The sequence below is a fragment of the Erpetoichthys calabaricus genome, chromosome 2 (assembly GCF_900747795.2).
Source record: "Erpetoichthys calabaricus chromosome 2, fErpCal1.3, whole genome shotgun sequence".
Taxonomy (NCBI): domain Eukaryota; kingdom Metazoa; phylum Chordata; class Cladistia; order Polypteriformes; family Polypteridae; genus Erpetoichthys; species Erpetoichthys calabaricus.
The window spans coordinates 288,628,485-288,648,260 of record NC_041395.2 but is presented as its reverse complement, the minus strand read 5'-3'; the positions used below and the strand labels follow the sequence as shown (position 1 = coordinate 288,648,260).

At 42.9% G+C, this 19,776-nt stretch overlaps 1 protein-coding gene across 2 annotated transcripts in view; it reads left to right on the top strand.

The window, feature by feature from the left end:
• armh3 (armadillo like helical domain containing 3) overlaps window positions 1-19,776 on the top strand; it is a 221,722-nt gene that overhangs the window by 33,214 nt on the left and 168,732 nt on the right. For both annotated transcript variants that reach the window (XM_028795718.2, XM_028795717.2), the window contains exons 3-4: window positions 13,897-13,953; window positions 14,265-14,411. In XM_028795718.2, coding sequence (XP_028651551.1) covers window positions 13,897-13,953; window positions 14,265-14,411 — 204 coding nt within the window. The remainder of the gene's footprint in view (window positions 1-13,896; window positions 13,954-14,264; window positions 14,412-19,776) is intronic.

Genomic DNA, 19,776 nt, shown 5'->3' with positions numbered 1-19,776 from the left:
AGGGGCCTCATGACCCCCTTCCCCCCAGCCCCCATCCGGCCCCATACTCTACCAATCCATCTACTGACTTCTAGGAAGAGTCAGCAGAGAAATGATTGTCACTGCCAAGGTAGGTAAACCTCTCGACGCAGTCGACACTCTCTCTACAGACAGACACATTGCTGATGGTTGTGTCCTAGAGGTCATTAAGGTGAGGATCTTGGTTTTTTAACAGGGACACTCGCAAGCCCAGACACACTGACTTCTCACTCAGTCTCGAGTGCCCCAATCAGAGCCTCCATTGACTCCGCGAAGATCACAGCATCGTCGGTAAAGTCAAGATCATCGAATCTTCCTTCACCAACAGATGCTTCACACTGGACCCCACAACCCTGCCCAACACTCAGTTCATTATGTAATTTTTCAATTTGTCCATATCTTAGCTGTTCTGCTGCTAAAATTCTGATTGTTTTAACCTTTCACTCTTGGATTATTGTAAATGCTATTATAGAGGTCTACCAAATTAATCTGTACATAAATGATACAGAGTCCATCCACTCTCATCTTAACACGTACCAAGATGTCAAAGTGAACTTTATTGTCATCTCAACCATATACAAGTATACAGATAGATGAAATTGCGAAGCTCAGGGTCCAGAGTGTTACAACATGCAATAAATAAATTAAAAACAGAATTAAAAATTTAAAAATTAAAACACAAACAAGACAAGACATTGTGCAAAGATATGACAAAGAAGTAGCAGCAATATTGATGTGTAAGATATGTAATATAATAAATAATAGATATAGATAACGCAGAAATTATCAGTGTATGCTAATAGTTGTTTAAGACGTGTAAACAATGACAGGTTAGAATGTTTCACAGCAGAAGGATAACAAGAGTGTCAAAATACTTAAAGGTCAGTATGAGATTTTCAGTTCTTTTCTACCCGCACACTCATCTTTGCAGGAAAGTGGCTCGCATGTATAAAAGTTCTGTTTTTAAAGGTGGCTGAGGTCGTGTAGAAGATCCCAGGGGGCAGCCTGGTGTTAAGGAGTCTAACAGCTTGGAGGTAAAAACTCTCCCGCATCCTGGCAGATCTGGCTTTAATGCTGCAGTATCTTCTCTTGGATGGCAGAAGTGTGAAAAATCCATGTGAGGGGTGTAAGGGGTCCTGCACAATGCTGCAGGCCTTGTGGACACTGCGTTTGTAAAATATGTCCTGTAGTGAAAGGAGAGGCACCCCAATAATGTTCTCTGCTGTTTTCACTATCCTTTGCAGGCGCTTGCGGTCAGATATGTTGCAGTTGCCATACCAGACAGTGATGCAGCTGGTCAGAACACTCTCAATGGTGCCTCTGTAGAACATGGTGAGGATGGAAGGGGGAAGACTTGCTCACTTCAGCCACCTCAGGAAGTGTAGTCTCTGCTGGGCTTTCTTGATTAGTGATGAGGTGTTATGTGTCCACGTAAGTTCCTCAGTTATGTGCACACCGAGTAACTTGGTACTCCTAACAGTCTCCACATCTAAACCGTTGATGCTGAGTGGGAAGTGGGCAGGATGTGATTTTCTGAAGTCCACAATTATCTCTTTTGTCTTGTCGACATTGAGAGATAGATTGTTGTCTTCACACTATGCGGACAGCCGTTCCACCTCATCTCTGTATGCTGTTTCATCATCCCTGCTTATCAGTCCCAGCACCGTCGTATCATCCTCACACTTGATGATGTGGTTGGTGTTGTGCGTGGCTGTGCAGTCGTGAGTCAGCAGGGTGAACAGCAATGGACTAAGCACGCAGCCCTGTGGTGCTTCAGTGCTCAGTGTGATGATGCTGGAAGTGTTGTAGCCCATCCGAACTGACTGGGGACTCTCTGTCAAGAAATCCAGGATCCAATTGCAGAGGGTGGTGTTCAGGCCCAACCTGCTCAGTTTTACAACCAGCTTTGGTGGGATGATTGTGTTGAAGGCAGAGCTAAAGTCTATGAATAGCATCCTGACATATGTGTCTTTTTTATCCAGATGTGTCAGGGAGCAGTGAAGGGCAGAGCATATGGCATCCTCAGTTGACCTGTTTGAGAGGTATGCAAACTAAAGAGGGTCAAGGGAGGCAGGGAAAATAGTCTTTATGTGGGACATGACTAACCTTTTGAAGCACTTCATTATGATTGGCGTGAGTGCAACTGGTCGGTAGTCATTCAGGCAAGTCACTGATGACTTCTTTGGCACTGGTATGATGGTGGTCGACTTGAAGCATGCTGGGACTGACGACTGGCTTAGAGATGTGTTGAAGATGTCTGTGAGGACACCAGCCAGTTGACTGGCACATTCTTTGAGCACACGACCAGGTTTGTTGTCAGGTCCTGCAGCCTTGCGTGGATTGACTCTGGATAAAGTTCTCCTCACATCAGTTATGGAGAGACAGAGTGCCTGGTCAGTGGAGGGAGGTGTTGCTTTTCTCGCAGGCTCTTTGTTCTGCGCCTCAAACCCTGTGAAGAAGTTGTTCAGCTCATCCGGAAGGGAGGCATCACCATCGCTGCTGTGTGGGTTGGGCTTGTAGTTTGTAATTGTCTGAACGCCCTGCCACATACGACGTGCGTCTCTGGTGCTGCTGAATTGTTTGTTGATCCTCTGCACGTATGCCCACTTAGCTCTCCTTATAGCACGAGACAGGTTGGCTCTGGTCACCCTGAGGGCGGCCTTGTCTCCAGATCTGAAGGCTGCATTTCTGATCTTGAGCAGCTTGTGCACTTCTCACTTCTGTCATCCAGGGCTTTTGGTTGCCTCTTGTGGTAACATCCTTGGTAACAGTAACATCCTCTTTGCATTTGGAGATGTAGCCAGTCACAGAGTCTGTGTACTCCTCCAGATTGATGGAGTCACCATCCATAGCAGCCTCTCTGAAAATGTCCCAGTCTGTCAATTCAAAGCAGTCTTGGAGAGCTGAAACAGCACCAACCTGCCACACTCTGATGCTCTTGTTGGCTGGTTTAGTGCGCTTCAGCAGGGACTTGTATGCAGGGATCATAAAAACGCTGATATGATCTGAACAGCCGAGGTGGGTGTAGGGTAGGGCCTTGTAGGCGTCAGGAGCGTTCGTGTAAACATTGTCCAGACAGCTTCCCCCTCTAGTAGCAAAGTTCACATTCTGGGAGAATTTTGGGAGAAATGACTTCAAGTTGGCATAATTGAAGTCTCCAGCAATAATGAAAAATGCCTCGGGGTGCGTAGTTTGCAGTTTGCTGATGATCTCGTAGAGTTCCGCTAGCGCCAGGTTAGCATTCGCACTAGGCGGGAGGTAGACGGCAACCACCAGCACGCAACTGTATTCCCTCTACAGGTAGAAAGGCCGACACCTTACTGATAAAACCTCTATGAGCAGGGAGCAGTGTCGCGCAACTGAGGCAGTGTTTGTACACCACTTTCTGTTCACATAAACACACAGTCCGCCCCCGCGTGTCTTACACGTCTCCCATTTCCCACTGCATGGCCCACTGCAGCTTTATATAATCCAGCTTGTTGTCCAGCGATGGGACGTTTGCAAGCGGAATAGACAGTATCGCAGATCTGGTTGGGTTAGTTTTTAGCCTTGTGCTAACACCGCCACATTTACCTTGTTTCTGCTTCCGATCACTTGCGCTTGTGTTTTTGCCAGCTCAGCTTCTCAGGCTGCCGAAGTAAGCAAAGGCTGCAGAGCGTCTCTGTCACTTCACTGGATATTTCGGCGCAGTTTCTTCGGAAATCGAGCAGGATTTGCCGCTCATAAATGTATGTCTGCGTACTACTATCACTTAAATCTACTGTTTTACTTATACTAGTTGACAAAGACAAACAAAGATTAACACTAAACACCGCGGACTCAGGAGCTTTGTAAGCAGCAGCCCGCACGGGCGCCACCATTGTCTTCACAATTGTGTTTTATTATAAACCTAGTTTTATAAAGTTTATATTGGCTTGCAATTGAAAAGTATATTCATTTTAAAATGTTCTGTTTAACCTTCAAGGCACAGCATGAAAACTTTCCTTCATATTTATCCAGTTTGATAAATCGCTATGTATCTAACAGAGCTCTTCAACCTGCTGATGTTCATCATCTTGTGGTTTCACAGTACAAGTATAACACTTCTGTGCCTTGAGACCTGAGTTGTTATGCCCAGCAGTTGTTAGCTGGAGTGTTCAGTCAGCTTTAAATCAAGGCGTTTTTTTTACGTGTGTAGATTTATTTTATATAATTTAATTTTGTTTACATGGAGATAACATCATTGTATTCTTGTGCCACATGCTTATATTTAGTTTGATTTTTGTTTTCATCTTTATTTGTGGCAATTAAACTAATGAACTTGTATTTCTTCCAGGACAACAACCAGAAATTTACACTAGAAAAAAGTGGGAAAGTGAGATGTCACAATTGCTAAGTCTAAACATTTCCATAGCATGTGATCACAGCATAACATTCAACAGGAAAATAATGCTAAATGTGAAAAATCAGCAAAAAAAGCTGCTTCAAACCTTGGTTTAGAATGGAAACCAGGTTGAAAGCTTTCTAATGTTTAAAAAGTTTAAATGGTTCCAAAGACGGTAAGCAATGTGATATACTAATGTGTAGATTTAAAGTCTTTACCTACAGTAGATTTAAAATGTATTGTTTGCAATTACAGACTGTTTATCTTCTGGCAGTGTGATACTTTCCACATTGCTTTGTTGTTTTCATAACCCTCTCCAGACAAATATGCCATAGGGTGTGCTGTATTTGCATTGTGGCTTATTGTACTACACTAATCTCTGTGGGTGAGACCATACTGACCAAGTCACTTGGTGATCTGTTGTAAATGTCTCCTAACTTTTGTCCTGGTGAATGGACATGCAGGTGTTGGGTGTAACAGAGCAAGATGCAGAGGACAGGAAGAGATGGGATTGCTGTGGCAATCCCAAACGGGAGCAGCTGAAAGAAGAAGAATGGCTCATTGCCTTGGTATTCTCATCTCATTGACTGAGCCAATTAATCTTGGGGTTCACTTACTAGTGCGCATCATCAAATAATTTTATCATTTTATTTATTTTTGAAGGATACAATTTGTGGACATAAATACATTTCTTTATTTTGGACGTCTCATTTCCTCACCTTGTAATCCGTGAATTTACATTATAGGCTATTTTTGACACGCATTCAATTGACCTAGCTGTAGGCTTTTTGTATTCCAAAGTTCAGTCTTAATAGTCAGTAGGTATACCATGCAGCAATCAGAAAGTTACAAATTTAGAAGGTTCACTAAAATATTCTTCCATATATAATGTTCTTCTACTCTGTGTGTGCGTGCGTGTGTACGTGTGTATATAATGTATAATAATAATAATAAATTGCATTTATAGATCGCCTTTCACAAAACCAAGGTCGCTTTAAAAAAAAAAAAAATTACACAAAAGGCAAACATTTGTAGAAGGGGAAAAATTTTCAGTTGAAATTTAAAGGTGGAGAAAGAGGAGCAGTCTTGGAGAGACTGAGGAAGAGAGTTCCAGAGTTGAGGGGCCATAACACTGAAGGACGTGCCTCCCAGGGTGGAGAGTCTGGTGTGTGGGACAGTAAGGAGATTACTGATTGAGGACCTGAGAGAGCGACAAGGAGTGTAAGGAGCTAGGAGCTGAGTGAGGTAGAGAGGAGCAAGGTTATGTAGGGCTTTGAAGGTGAGAAGCAGAATCTTGAATTTAATCCTTGATGGAACCGGTAACCAGTGCAGTTGAGAAAGAACAGGGGAGATGTGAGCAAAATGCTTTGTGTGGGTGAGGACTGTGGCTGTGAAGTTCTGAATGTACTGTAGCTTCTGTATAGATTTTGCAGGGAGGCTGATGAAGAGGGAATTACAGTAATCAATACAAGACATTATGAAACAATGAACCAGAGTTTGAGCCTCATTAAAGGACAGACATGGACGGAGGTGGGCAATGTTATGGAGATGATAGAATTAAATTTTGTATAATGTATATACAGTTAGGTCCATAAATATTTGGACAGAGACAACTTTTTTCTAATTTTGGTTCTGTACATTACCACAATGAATTTTAAATGAAACAACTCAGATGCAGTTGAAGTGTAGACTTTCAGCTTTAATTCAGTGGGATGAACAAAACGACTGCATAAAAATGTGAGGCAACTAAAGCATTTTTTAACACAATCCCTTCATTTCAGGGGCTCAAAAGTAATTGGACAAATTAAATAACTGGAAATAAAATGTTCATTTCTAATACTTGGTTGCTGGCAATGACAGCCTGAAGTCTTGAACTCATGGACATCACCAGATGCTGGGTTTCCTCCTTTTTAATGCTCTGCCAGGCTTTTACTGCAGTGGCTTTCAGTTGCTGTTTGTTTGTGGGCCTTTCTGTTCGAAGTTTAGTCTTCAACAAGTGAAATGCATGCTCAGTTGGGTTAAGATCAGGGGCCTCATGTATAACGCCGTGCGTAGAACTCACACTATAACATGGCGTAAGCACAAAAGCGGGAATGTGCGTACGCACAGAAAAATCCAGATGCAGGAATCTGTACGTACGCAAACCTCCACGTTCTTCCGCTACATAAATCCCGATCAGCGTGAAAAGTAACGCACATGCACGCGCTTGCTGCCCCACCCCAACTCCTCCCAGAATTATGCCTCTTTGAATATGCAAATCAATATAAATAGCCCCTTACCTTCAGCACTTCAGGATGACAATGACGAAAGCACGGGAAAAAAAAAAAAAAACTTCAGCGAATGCGAAATGGAGATCTTGCTAAGAGAAGTAGAGGCCAGAAAAACTGTTTTATTTGGTAGCTTAGGAAGTGGAATTAGTAACAAAAGGAAATTGATGGAATGGCATAGCGTGGTGGATGCACTCAAAAGTGCTGGAGCAGAAACTCGCACTGTGACCGAAATAAAAAAGAAGTGGTCCGACATCAAAGTTGCCGTGAAAAGGAGAGTTGCAGCTCATCGTCTGCTTGTCAGCACGACTGGAGGAGGTAGTGAACTCCCGGAGCTCACACCATTTGAGCAGCGAGTTGCTGCAATTATTGGCGACACACTCATTGCCGGTATTGTACCAGCAGGGGAGGGTGATTCTGATATCATCGTAGGTGATGGTGAGTTACCATTTCTTTTTTGAATACCATTATCCATACTCGTGTAAATAATTTGTATGTGAAATAAGACAATCAGGCTGCAGATACTGTATTAATTACTGTTTAATTAATTCCAGACAACAGTACAAAAGCTGACCCCAATGCTGAGGACGTGGCTCCAGGCGATTATGGTGCTGCGTCTGTGCCGACCACATCTTCGGGCGCTGGCTGTTCACACACCCCTGCCTCAGAAACCACTGTTCGATCATCTGGCCGTGTGCTGACTGATGCAGTTCTGGAATCCCAAAATGCATTGGTGGATGCGGTGAGAGATGTAGTCAATGCACAACGGGATGTAGCCAATGAACTACGAAATATAAAGGCAGTATTGTGTGATATTAATCAAAAATTAAATGAATTTGTGAATAAATAAATGATGCATCTGCTTACCTGTTTTTACATTCTGTTAATTACATTCATTCGACATTGTAATGCTGTCCGGTGTGGCTGCTCATTTGGTGGACCAGGGTCCTGTTCATCATACCGCATCTCTTCAGGTACGGGCAAGCTATGAATGAGTGCCATATTATGTAGAATGCTACATGTTTGCACGATGCGACACACTTTCTGTGGACTATAGAGCAGCACTCCACCAGTCTTATCCAGGCAGCGCCAACGGCCCTTAAGCTGCCCTATAGTACGTTCTACCACCGCCCGAGCCTGAGAGTGGAGGTCAGTATAACGTCGCTCTTGTTCAGTCAGTGGGTTGGCGAGAAGGATGAGGAGCCACGTCTTCAGCGGGTACCCACTGTCACATAAGTAATCGTGTTATATGGTTACATTGTACAGATAACGTACGACTGTGATTAAAAGGTAATAAATGTCTTATTTTACCGAGAAGCCAGCCATCACGCACCGCACCATTTTCAAGTTTGTTCCCCACACTACTATTTCTCAGGATGAATGAATCATGAGTTGAGCCAGGCCATCTCGCAACAACATTAGTGAGGCGCATTTTCGCATCATTGATGATTTGCACATTAATAGAGTTAAAATGCTTTCTATTTACATAAACAAATTCATTCTGTGAAGGTGCCTTTATAGCAATGTGTGTGCAGTCGACCGCTCCGATGACATTTGGAAAACCGGACATTGCTGCAAATTGCGCTTTGATGTTTGCCTGTTCAACCAGAGTGTACGGAAATCTGATATATCTGCTTGACAAGCGGATAATACCATCCCATACAGCTGGCATGGCACGACTCGGTGTTGACTGAGAAATACCGGATCAGTCAGCCAGTTCACGCTGAAAAGCTCCTGTGGCTAAAAATCCGAGAGTGGACAGAACTTGCAAAGGAGCAGGTAGAGCACAATTCCTCAAAGTCTGCCTTTGAAAAGCAGGTGCCAGTTCAGCACACAGCTCCAAGAGGATCGCTCTTGGAAATCTAAACCGACTTAGTAGCCAGTCATCATCATGTGCCAAGAAATCCGTATGATCTCTGAATACGCGTACTCTTCTAATCCTTCCATTTGCGATGTCCTCTAACAATGCTAAAGCAGCCATGGCAGTGGAATAGTTTGGCCATTCAGTGCACAATTATATTGTTACAAATTGATTACAATCAGGTGCCTTAAATTTATCAATGATATGCAGTTAGTTTCAGTGTATATGATACAGCCGCGTCAGGGATGTCGTTCTAAAAATGAAAGGGAAACCACACAGGAACAGTAGCACTGCTTTGATGCTGGGTGCCACCAGTCTGCAAAACCGAGCGGAGAACTTGCGTACGCCAGGGTTTGAGTTACCGTGGAAATGTGCGTGGCTTTATGCCAAGTTTAGGTTTTATACATCGCGATTTGAGCGTGGAAACGTTCGTACGCAACATTTCTGTGCATACGCACCGTTTATACATGAGGCCCCAGGTGACTGACTTGGCCATTCAAAAATTTTCCACTTCTTTGCTTTAATAAACTCCTGGGTTGCATTGGCTGTATGTTTTGGGTCATTGTCCATCTGTATCATGAAACGCCACCCAATCAATTTGACTGCATTTAGCTGGATTTGAGCAGACAGTATGTCTCTGAACACCTCAGAATTCATTCGGCTGCTTCTGTCGTGTGTCACATCATCAATAGACACTAGTGTCCCAGTGCCACTGGCAGCCATGCACACCCAAGCCATCACACTGCCTCCACTGCGTTTTACAGATGATGTGGTATGCTTTGGATAATGAGCTGTGCCACGCCTTCTCCATACTTTTGTCTTGCCATCATTCTGGTAGAGGTTGATCTTGGTTTCATCTGTCCAAAGAATGTTTTTCCAGAACTGTGCTGGCTTTTTTAGATGTTCTAGCCTTTCTATTCTTGAGGCTTATGAGTGGCTTGCACCTTGCAGTGCACCCTTTGTATTTACTTTCATGCAGTCTTCTTTTTATGGTAGACTTGGATATCAATACGCCTACCCCCTAGAGAGTGTTGTTCACTTGGTTGGCTTTTGTGAAGGGGTTTCTCTTCAACATGGAAATGATTCTGCAATCATCCACCACTGTTGTCTTCCGTGGACGTCCAGGTCTTTTTGCATTGCTGAGTTCACCAGTGCTTGCTTTCTTTCTTTCTCAGGATGTACCAAACTGTAGATTTTGCCACTTGTAATATTGTAGCAATTTCTTGGATGGGTTTTTTCTGTTTTCGGAGCTTAAGGATGGCTTCTTTCACCTGCATGGAGAGCTCCTTTGACCGTATGTTGTCTGTTCACAGCAAAATCTTACACATGCAAGCACCACATCTCAAATCAACTCCAGGCCTTTTATCTGCTTAATTGATAATGACATAACGATGGACTTGCCCACACCTGCCCATGAAATAGCCTTTGAGTCAATTGTCCAATTACTTTTGAGCACCTGAAATGAAGGGATTGTGTTAAAAAATGCTTTAGTTGCCTCACATTTTTATGCAATCGTTTTGTTCACCCCACTGAATTAAAGCTGAAAGTCTGCACTTCAACTGCATCTGAGTTGTTTCATTTAAAATTCATTGTGGTAATGTACAGAACCAAAATTAGAAAAAAGTTGTCTCTGTCCAAATATTTATGGACCTAACTGTATGTATGTATATGTATATCATTTATATTCTTAGAACAAAACAACCAATATTTTTCTTTCTTCAAGAACTGAATTTTCAGTTTGCCTATTGATGAGAGAAGTGTCTTATTATTTGGCATGTCTCTCTATAAAACATGCAGTAATAACTGGATTTACAATATATGGATCATTTCTTTGTTTTGTATGGAGTTAATCAATCATAGAAACAAACCTGGCAGGTTTTTGTGAAATTTTCCAGTGGCTATCAGAAAGCCTCCTCCCTCTCTCCCTGTATACAGTACACTTAAGAAAGTCACAGATTTACTAATGTTTATTCACATGTTATTCAGGTGTCATTTCACCTTATTCACAAATAAAGGCCTGTGAATGGGAGGAAAAGTAGAGGTGGGCGGTATGACCAAAATTCTATATCACGGTATTTTTCTAAATTCTGCCGGTTTCACGGTATTAGACGGTATTTTTTTCCCCATGCATGAGTGGATGTTAACCACATTTTCCATTGCAATTACTGCAGTAGACCGGCTAAGAATAACCTATTCGACTGTTATGAGAATTGTACATCGTACAAAAAGACATTTTAATGTGCACACAAGTATTAATCCAGGTTTGCATGGCCCCATAAAGTGATAGTTTTCAAGGGGATGGCACTAAAGAGAAGGAATCACATTGCATGACAGATGCAGTCAAAATATTGAACCTTTAATTGAACAAATTTTGCAAACATATTTTCAACCATCCAAAGAGGCATTTAGACTTAGTAAAATATCCAGAGGTGTTTGTCAAAAGTTGGATTGCACTGAACACGTCTTAGAAAAGGAGTAAATAGTAAATATTTTTTGTAAACCAACTACACTTTCTGTTAATATTAACAATCTCTGTCCACTGACACGTTAAAGTGACTTTTTAAACAATTTTACCACCATTAAACTCCATAATATTTAAACTAATAAATAATAACAATAAAATACATAATAGTATTACTGATAGTTGCACCATTACTTCAAGGCTTCAAGCCCAGGTGCATTACACAGTATTCACCAAATTAAAATAAAATAAAACAAGTGCAATCTTGGTGATGACATCTTACCAACTGTACCATCATTTAGGCAAACTGCATTAATATGGACCTTGCTTCAAGCTAAGCTATATACATAAATAATAAAAACTGCAACTTGCATTTATAATGCTGTTTGTGGTATAGCCCTATGGAAGCGCGTTAGGGCCACTGTGAAGAAAAAAACAAACTATATGTCGAGAATAAATTCGACACGTTGACTATGTGAAGATTAAAGTCGACATTTCCACTTTATTCTCAGTTTATTTTATAATTAAAGTAGAATGTTGTAAACTAAACTTCATCCTAAAATCAATGTTTAATTTACTAGATTTTCTCAAACCCCGTCACAAGTTAATGCAACACATCAAATACTTTGTGTTAAGTGTTCTCCGACCCAGTCGTTAATCACTACGCTTCTTAAACTGACTTCCTCCGCACTAAGAGCAGGCGCCTGCAGCAATCACCGCACAGAATCCATTCACTTCATGATATTCCTGCTCTCTACCAAAACCACACGATAATTACCAATCACCACACGATAAATGTCTTTGTGAAATTAAAACTAGTTATTAACTTAGCCGACGGAGTGTTCAGAACTTTAAAAATATCTTCATTATACATGTTTAATTATGCCATCCATTCAGAGTTGCGCCCATCTCTGAATGAGTCGATAGCACATCGCAGAATGAATTCAAGCAAAACATACACTAGCAAGTACAAAAACAAGTACAACTTGGCTTGCAGTATTATCCAGTAGTATAGAAACAGTATTTACACATCTGACCTTTTAAAACTAAAGTATCTCCAGGTGACGGATGTGACTTCTTTTTTTCGGCAAAAGTTCTTCTGTTCATCACATGTTCAACTTTACTTTTAGTTCTGTTTCGGAATGCTCTCTGTCCATTTTCTCCGAGTGGCATACCTATGCTACCGCCCACTATTTGGTGGTGTAGCAGTGAAAAAGAGCCCTAGTGCAACAAATCTGTGTTTTAGCGGTGTAGCAGTGAAAAAGGTCCCCACTTAAACAGTTTCCCGCAGCGCCACGTTCCGAACGTCGTTTAGGCAATTTAAACCGGTGTTGCGGTATAAGAAATATCCATATCATAAAAAAAATAAACGGTTTTCGGTATGAACCGGTATACCGCCCAGCACTAAGGAAAAGTATAGTTACCATCTAATATTGTAATATTTTCATTATTTTCTGTTCTGGATTTGTGCCATCAAAGTTCAGTATAATACTTTTGCTGCAATGTTTGTTTGCAGAAAAGAATCTGTTGACACTAGTATCATGGGTGCTTAAGCGGTTCATATTTCTGTACCTCATGGGACTGTTTTAAAGCTATTACCAGTTGTTGTAGCACTACTTGACTACTGCTGTGGTGATTCATTTTAAATTAACCAGCATTATGTTTTCATATAGCTGTTCTTGTTTCACTTCACTTTTTGCCAATCTAGAAATGGTTGAGTCCAAAAATGATGTATTTCCTTAATCTCAGTAATTACAGTTAGGTGTAGACATAACTGTCTGAAGCTTTCTTGTAATTTCTTTTCATAATACTAATCTATCTATATACTTTATATAAGGTTTTATTAAATGTTTCTTTAAAAAAGTGAATGTTAGCAAAAAGTATAAAATATTATGTTTAATTAAAATACAGTACACTAGGAACACATATTTCACCATACAAGTAGTTAGTCCTGATGCTGCTTTATATTGATAGAGATGATTTACAAACAAAGGTAAGAGATTGCCCAGGTGTCAAGATGTGGAAGATTATCATACAATGGTTTGAGTATTTCCACATTTGTTCTTTAAAAGGTGAATGGAGAGTTCCTCCAAAGGATTCCTATAAATGCACAAGTGTGAGGTTTAAAGGCTTCTTTCTGCTAGTTACTTCGAAGATGGTGATGATTGGAGGTGGCAGGCTGGTAGCATAAGCCAGAGATAGACAAAGAGATACAGACAGTGAATGAAGGGCAAGAGTGTTTTGTTACAGAATGAGGCACTGTGTTTAATGATGGACAAGCAGGCACATTTTCCCAGCTGTTAAATAAAGGGTAAATCCATTAAGCTTAGTGGGTGTGCCACAGTTTGTTTCCTGTTCTGTTTATTTCATAATTAGTATTGACCCTTTGAGCATTCTTTCTTTTTGTGTGTTTATTTTAATTCAGTAACTGTTTTTATTACCTCACAAGCACTTCTTGTTCTGGTTAAGAGTTTTACACATAATTTACTGGTGCATCTCAAAATATTAGACATTTTTGTCACTGAATGGTAGGTAACATTTCCATGTAAGAGCCCAAGAATCCAAAGTTAAAGTCCAAGTTGATCAGTCCTACTCTGTTGATTTCACTGGACCTTCCTATGTTCATGTGGATTTCATCACTAGACTGTAGCAGAATACTAGAATTCAAAGACCGATGACACCCTAAACAGCCCAGCAAGTGAGGAGATTAACTTGTACTCTTCTTTATACTGTGTATCCCTCTCAATAGTGAGCACTTGTCTTGTTGCTTCTGCATGAAACCCTCCTAGGGATCAAATTAAAGCGATAATTTAATATCTGGATGACCATTTATTTAATTTTTTTCTTATTATTCTTAAATATTATCATAAAATACTCATCTTGAAAGTGAAGTAAAAAGCACATAAAGTTTGTTGTTTCATTTCAGAAAGATGATCCAGCAAAAAATAATCCACGTTTCTGGGAGGAGCTTTTTCTAATGAGGGTGAGAAAGCATTGCTATTTTAGTCTGTTTAGTTAACTGTGTGTCTTGTAGTGTTGTTTTTTTTTTTCTACCTATTAATACCTCAACCTCTGAAAGAATTCCTGTCATAAGTAACATTGTAGATGTTTTTCTGTACTATTTAATCCGCCTTGTGCATCTCTTCAAAATGCTTTACTTAATGAGAAAATTACACATTTATCCTGCAGTGTTTGACTGCCTGCAATTTTATTAATTTAGTTTTTACTTTATATCTTTTCAGTTTGTTACTTTTTGAGCATGCATTTGGGAGCATTTCTTCTCTTTTTTTGTAGGTGAATTTAGAATACCTTGAAGGAAAACTGGAATCTCTTGATGGTGATGATCTCATGAAAATTAAAGACAATGTAAATAGCCTTTTTCATCACTGCATTCAAGCTCTTGGAGAGGAGCACCAGATTAAAGTTGTCAATGCTTTACAGGTAAAAAGTAGGAAAAAACATTTTTATGTTTTAAGTTTACTGTTTTGGAAGCCAGTAGTCCTGAGTTTGAATCCTGGCCTAGGCTCCATTTGTATCTGCACCTGCATCTGTAGATTTTTCTCCTTGTTGTCCGGTTTTCTTCCATGACCCAAGGTGTGTGTTAGGTTAATTGGTGGCACTAAATTGGTCCCATATTAGTGAATGAGTGTGTGTGCTTAGTACGACCTGTTATAAACTAACATCCTATTCAAGTTTCAATGCTGATGAGATAGGCTTCAGCCACCTTCACCATGAATTGGGTTAAGCAGGTTTGAAAATGCTTGTTTGGATGGATTGGTACTTTAAAATGCCACTCAACCACCCATACTTTAAGTTTGTTAGTATAAACATTGTTTTAGTCAAGTAAAAATATGAAAGCATTTTTAAAGATGTTGCCATTGTGTTCATTTGAATGTCTTTTACTGTCTTAGTTGATTTTATATTGTACAGTAATAAAGAAAACCAACCTGAAGTGAAGCCGTGAAACATGAGTTTCTGCAGGTTCTGTTTCAAAATAGCTTTAAAAGCCGGCAGTTCAAACTTCACAATGGTGCTGTGCTCTACAATGCATTATTTGGGCTATTTAATCCCACTGCTGCAGCATTAAATGTGAATATGTTTACTTACATTTCTATTGCAACAGACTACCATGATTTTACTGATTTTATACATTTGTCTCCAGGCAGTTGTGCCTTAGTCCATAAAACAAAGGAAGCCAGGGACCAGGATTAAACCCAACTTCAGAACATCCACAAAACACACAGCAAGAAGATACATACAAAACTAGATAGTTGTAAGCAATTTTGATTGGGAACAATATTTATATTAGGGGTGAATAAAAATTATTAATACATTCATAATAAGTCAAATGTGTGAGAATTTAGCGTTTTTTTGAAATATATTACTGTCTTGCATTAGGACATTTTTTTGGAAAGTGTTCTCTTTCCACTGTGCCCTTTTTCTCTTTTTTTACCACAAGATGCTAAGATGCTATCGGGTTTAACCTTCCATTCAATCGGCCAAATATAAATTTTAAATGAAGAAGTTGAGTGTGTGGATGTACAGTTTGGGAAGAATATCTAGAACAGACAATGTGTAAATTTAACCAATTTCTTAAAATTAGGGTTGAACTCATCCCTGTCCTTTGTTAATTTAGAATAGTTGGTTTCCTGTACAACATTAAGTGATACATATAGGCTGATGGTAGTTTTCAAAATGTAACCGCCACCTTATCGTGGTGGAGGGTTTGCGTGTCCCAATGATCCTAGGAGCTCTGTTGTCCGGGGCTTCATGCCCCTGGTAGGGTCACCCAAGGCAAACTGGTCCTAGGTGAGGGATGAGACAAAGAGTGGTTCAAACCTCCTATGATGAAAGAAAACTTTGGACGGCGTTTTCCCTTGCCCGGATGCGGGTCACCGGGGCCCCCCTCTGGAGCGAGATGGAGGTGGGGCTCGATGGCGAGCGCCTAGTGGCCGGGCCTGCACCCATGGGGCTCGGCCGGGCACAGCCCGAAGAGGCAACATGGGTCCCCCTTCCCATGGGCTCACCACCTATGAGAGGGGCCAAGTAGGTCGGGTGCAGTGTGAGTTGGGTGGTGGCCGAAGGCGGGGACCTTGGCGGTCCGATCCTCGGCTACAGAAGCTGGCTCTTGGAACGTGGAATTTCACCTCTCTGAAGGGGAAGGAGCCTGAGCTAGTGCGCGAGGTTGAGAGGTTCCGGCTAGATATAGTCAGACTCACTTCGACGCACAGCTTGGACTCTGGAACCAATCTCCTTGAGAGGGGCTGGACTCTCTACCACTCTAGAGTTGCCCCCGGTGAGAGGCGCCGAGCGGGTGTGGGTATACTTATTGCCCCCCGACTTGGAGCCTGTTCATTGGGGTTTACCCCGGTAGACGAGAATGTAGCCTCCCTCCGCCTTTGGGTGGGGGGACGGGTCCTAACTGTTGTTTGTGCGTATGCACCGAACAGCAGCTTGGAGTACCCACCCTTTTTGGAGTCCCTGGAGGGGGTGCTAGAGGGCATATCTTCTGGGGACTCCCTCATTCTGCTGGGAGACTTCAATGCTCACGTGGGCAATGACAGTGAGACCTGGAAGGGCGTGATTGGGAGGAATGGCCCCCCCGATCTGAACCCGAGCGGTGTTTTGTTATTGGATTTCTGTGCTCGTCACGGATTGTCCATAACGAACACCATGTTCAAGCATAGGGGTGTTCATATGTGCACTTGGCACCAGGACACCCTAGGCCTCAGTTCGATGATCGACTTTGTGGTTGTGTTATCGGACTTACGGCCACATGTCTTGGACACTCGGGTGAAGAGAGGGGCGGAGCTGTCAACTGATCACCACCTGGTGGTGAGTTGGCTTCGATGGTGGGGGAGGATGCCGGTCAGGCCTGGTAGGCCCAAACGTGTTGTGAGGGTCTGCTGGGAACGTCTGGCAGAGCCCTCTGTCAGAAGTAGCTTCAACTCCCACCTCCGGCAGAACTTCGACCACATCCCGAGGGAGGTGGGGGATATTGAGTCCGAATGGGCCATGTTCCGTGCCTCTATTGTTGAGGCAGCTGACGGAGCTGTGGCCGTAAGGTGGTTGGTGCCTGTCGTGGCGGCAATCCCCGAACCCGTTGGTGGACACTGGCGGTGAGGGATGCCGTCAAGCTGAAGAAGGAGTCCTGCAGGACCCTTTTGTCCTGTGGGACTCTGGAGGCAGCTGATAGGTACCAGCAGGCCAAGCGGAATGCGGCTTTGGTGGTTGCTGAGGCAAAAACTCGGGCGTGGGAGGAGTTTGGGGAGGCCATGGAGAACGACTTTCGGATGGCTTCGAGGAGATTCTGGTCCACTGTCCGGCGTCTCAGGAGGGGCAAGCAGTGCAGTGTCAACACTGTATATGGTGGTGATGGTGCGCTGCTGACCTCGACTCGGGACGTTGTGGGTCGGTGGGGGGAGTACTTTGAAGACCTCCTCAATCCCGCTAACATGCCTTCCAATGTGGAAGCAGAGCCTGGGGACTCAGAGGTGGGCTCCCCCATCTCTGGGACTGAGGTCACCGAGGTGGTCAAAAAAACTCCTTGGTGGCAGGGCCCCAGGGGTGGATGAGATACGCCCGGAGTTCCTCAAGGCTCTGGATGTTGTAGGACTGTCTTGGTTGACACGCCTCTGCAACATCGCATGGACATCAGGGACAGTGCCTCTGGATTGGCAGACCGGGGTGGTGGTCCCCCTCTTTAAGAAAGGGGACCGGAGGGTGTGTTCCAACTACAGAGGGATCACACTCCTCAGCCTCCCTGGAAAAGTCTATTCGGGGGTCCTGAAGAGGAGGGTCCGTCGGATAGTCGAGCCTCGGATTCAGGAGGAACAGTGTGGTTTTCGTCCTGGTCGCGGAACAGTTGGCCAGCTCTACACCGTTAGCAGGGTCCTAGAGGGTGCATGGGAGTTTGCCCAACCAGTCTACAAGTGTTTTGTGGACTTGGAAAAGGCATTCGAACGTGTCCCTCGGGGAATCCTGTGGGGGGGTACTCCGAGAGTATGGGGTACCGGACCCCTTGATAAGGGCTGTTCGGTCCCTGTACGATCGGTGCCAGAGCTTGGTCCGCATTGCCGGCAGTAAGTCGAACCCATTTCCAGTGAGAGTTGGATTCCGCCAGGGCTGTCCTTTGTCACCGATTCTGTTCATAACTTTTATGGACAGAATTTCTAGGTGCAGCCAGGGCGTTGAGGGGGTCCGGTTTGGTGGACTCAGGATTGAATCACTGCTTTTTGCAGATGATGTTGTCCTGTTTGCTTCATCAGGCCGAGATCTTCAGCTCTCTCTAGATCAGTTCGCAGCCGAGTGTGAAGCGGCTGGGATGGGAATCAGCACCTCCAAATCCGAGACCATGGTCCTCAGCCGGAAAAGGGTGGAGTGCCCTCTCAGGGTAGGTAGCGAGATCCTGCCCCAAGTGGAGGAGTTCAAGTATCTCGGGGTCTTGTTCACGAGTGAGGGAAGAATGGAGCATGAGATCGACAGGCAGATCGGTGCGGCATCCGCAGTAATGCGGGCTCTGCATCGGTCTGTCGTGGTGAAAAAGGAGCTGAGCCGCAAGGCGAAGCTATCAATTTACCAGTCGATCTATGTTCCTACCCTCACCTATGGTCATGAGCTATGGGTAGTGACTGAAAGAACGAGATCGCGAATACAAGCGGCTGAAATGAGTTTCCTCCGCAGGGTGTCTGGGCTTTCCCTTAAAGATAGGGTGAGAAGCACAGTCATCCGGGAGGGGCTCAGTGTAGAGCCGCTGCTCCTCCGCATCGAGAGGAGTCAGATGAGGTGGCTTGGGCATCTGATCAGGATGCCTCCTGGACGCCCCCTTGGTGAGGTGTTCCGGGCACGTCTAACTGGGAGGAGACCCCGGGGAAGACCCAGGACACGCTGGAGGGACTATGTCTCCCTTGGGATTCTCCCGGAAGAGCTAGAAGAAGTGGCCAGGGAGAGGGAAGTCTGGGCATCTCTGCTCAAGCTGCTGCCCCCGCGACCCGACCTCGGATCAGCGGAAGAGGATGGATGGATGGATGGATGGAAGATGAAAGAACAGTAGCTACAGAAATTTTGTCATTTTCTTAATATCATGGAAAGTGACTTCAGTGACATTGCCAATACAAATTTCAGTATCTTTTCCTAGTTCTTTTTGCATTTTGTCATGTTTATGAGATGTTCATTAAAGCATACAGATGCAAGAAAAAGTTTTGAGTTCTCTACTCCTAACAATGAGGTCTGATTTTCAGCTGCAAACTCATTTAATTCATTGGAATATCAAACTTCAAAAAGTTTTTGTAGAAGACAAGCCTAGCAGTTAGCATACATTTTCCATCCTAGATTAGATGAAGTATAGTTGTTTGTATGTTTTATGTATTTTAAACCAATTTTGCTTGGCTATTATTATGACTTAGTTGAAGATTGGACCACATTATTAAGAGTACAGTAAAACCTTGATTATCTATCACTCGATTAACCGTCAGTCTCCATTAACCGTCAGGGCCATAGTAAGCGTGTAGTGTTCTTCCCCAGCACAACAGTGTCAGTTATGTACAGTGCATCCGGAAAGTATTCACAGCGCATCACTTTTTCCACATTTTGTTATGTTACAACCTTATTCCAAAATGGATTAAATTCATTTTTTTCCTCAGAATTCTACACACAACACCCCATAATGACAACGTGAAAAAAGTTTACTTGAGGTTTTTGCAAATTTATTAAAAATAAAAAATTGAGAAATCACATGTACATAAGTATTCACAGCCTTTGCTCAATACTTTGTCGATGCACCTTTGGCAGCAATTACAGCCTCAAG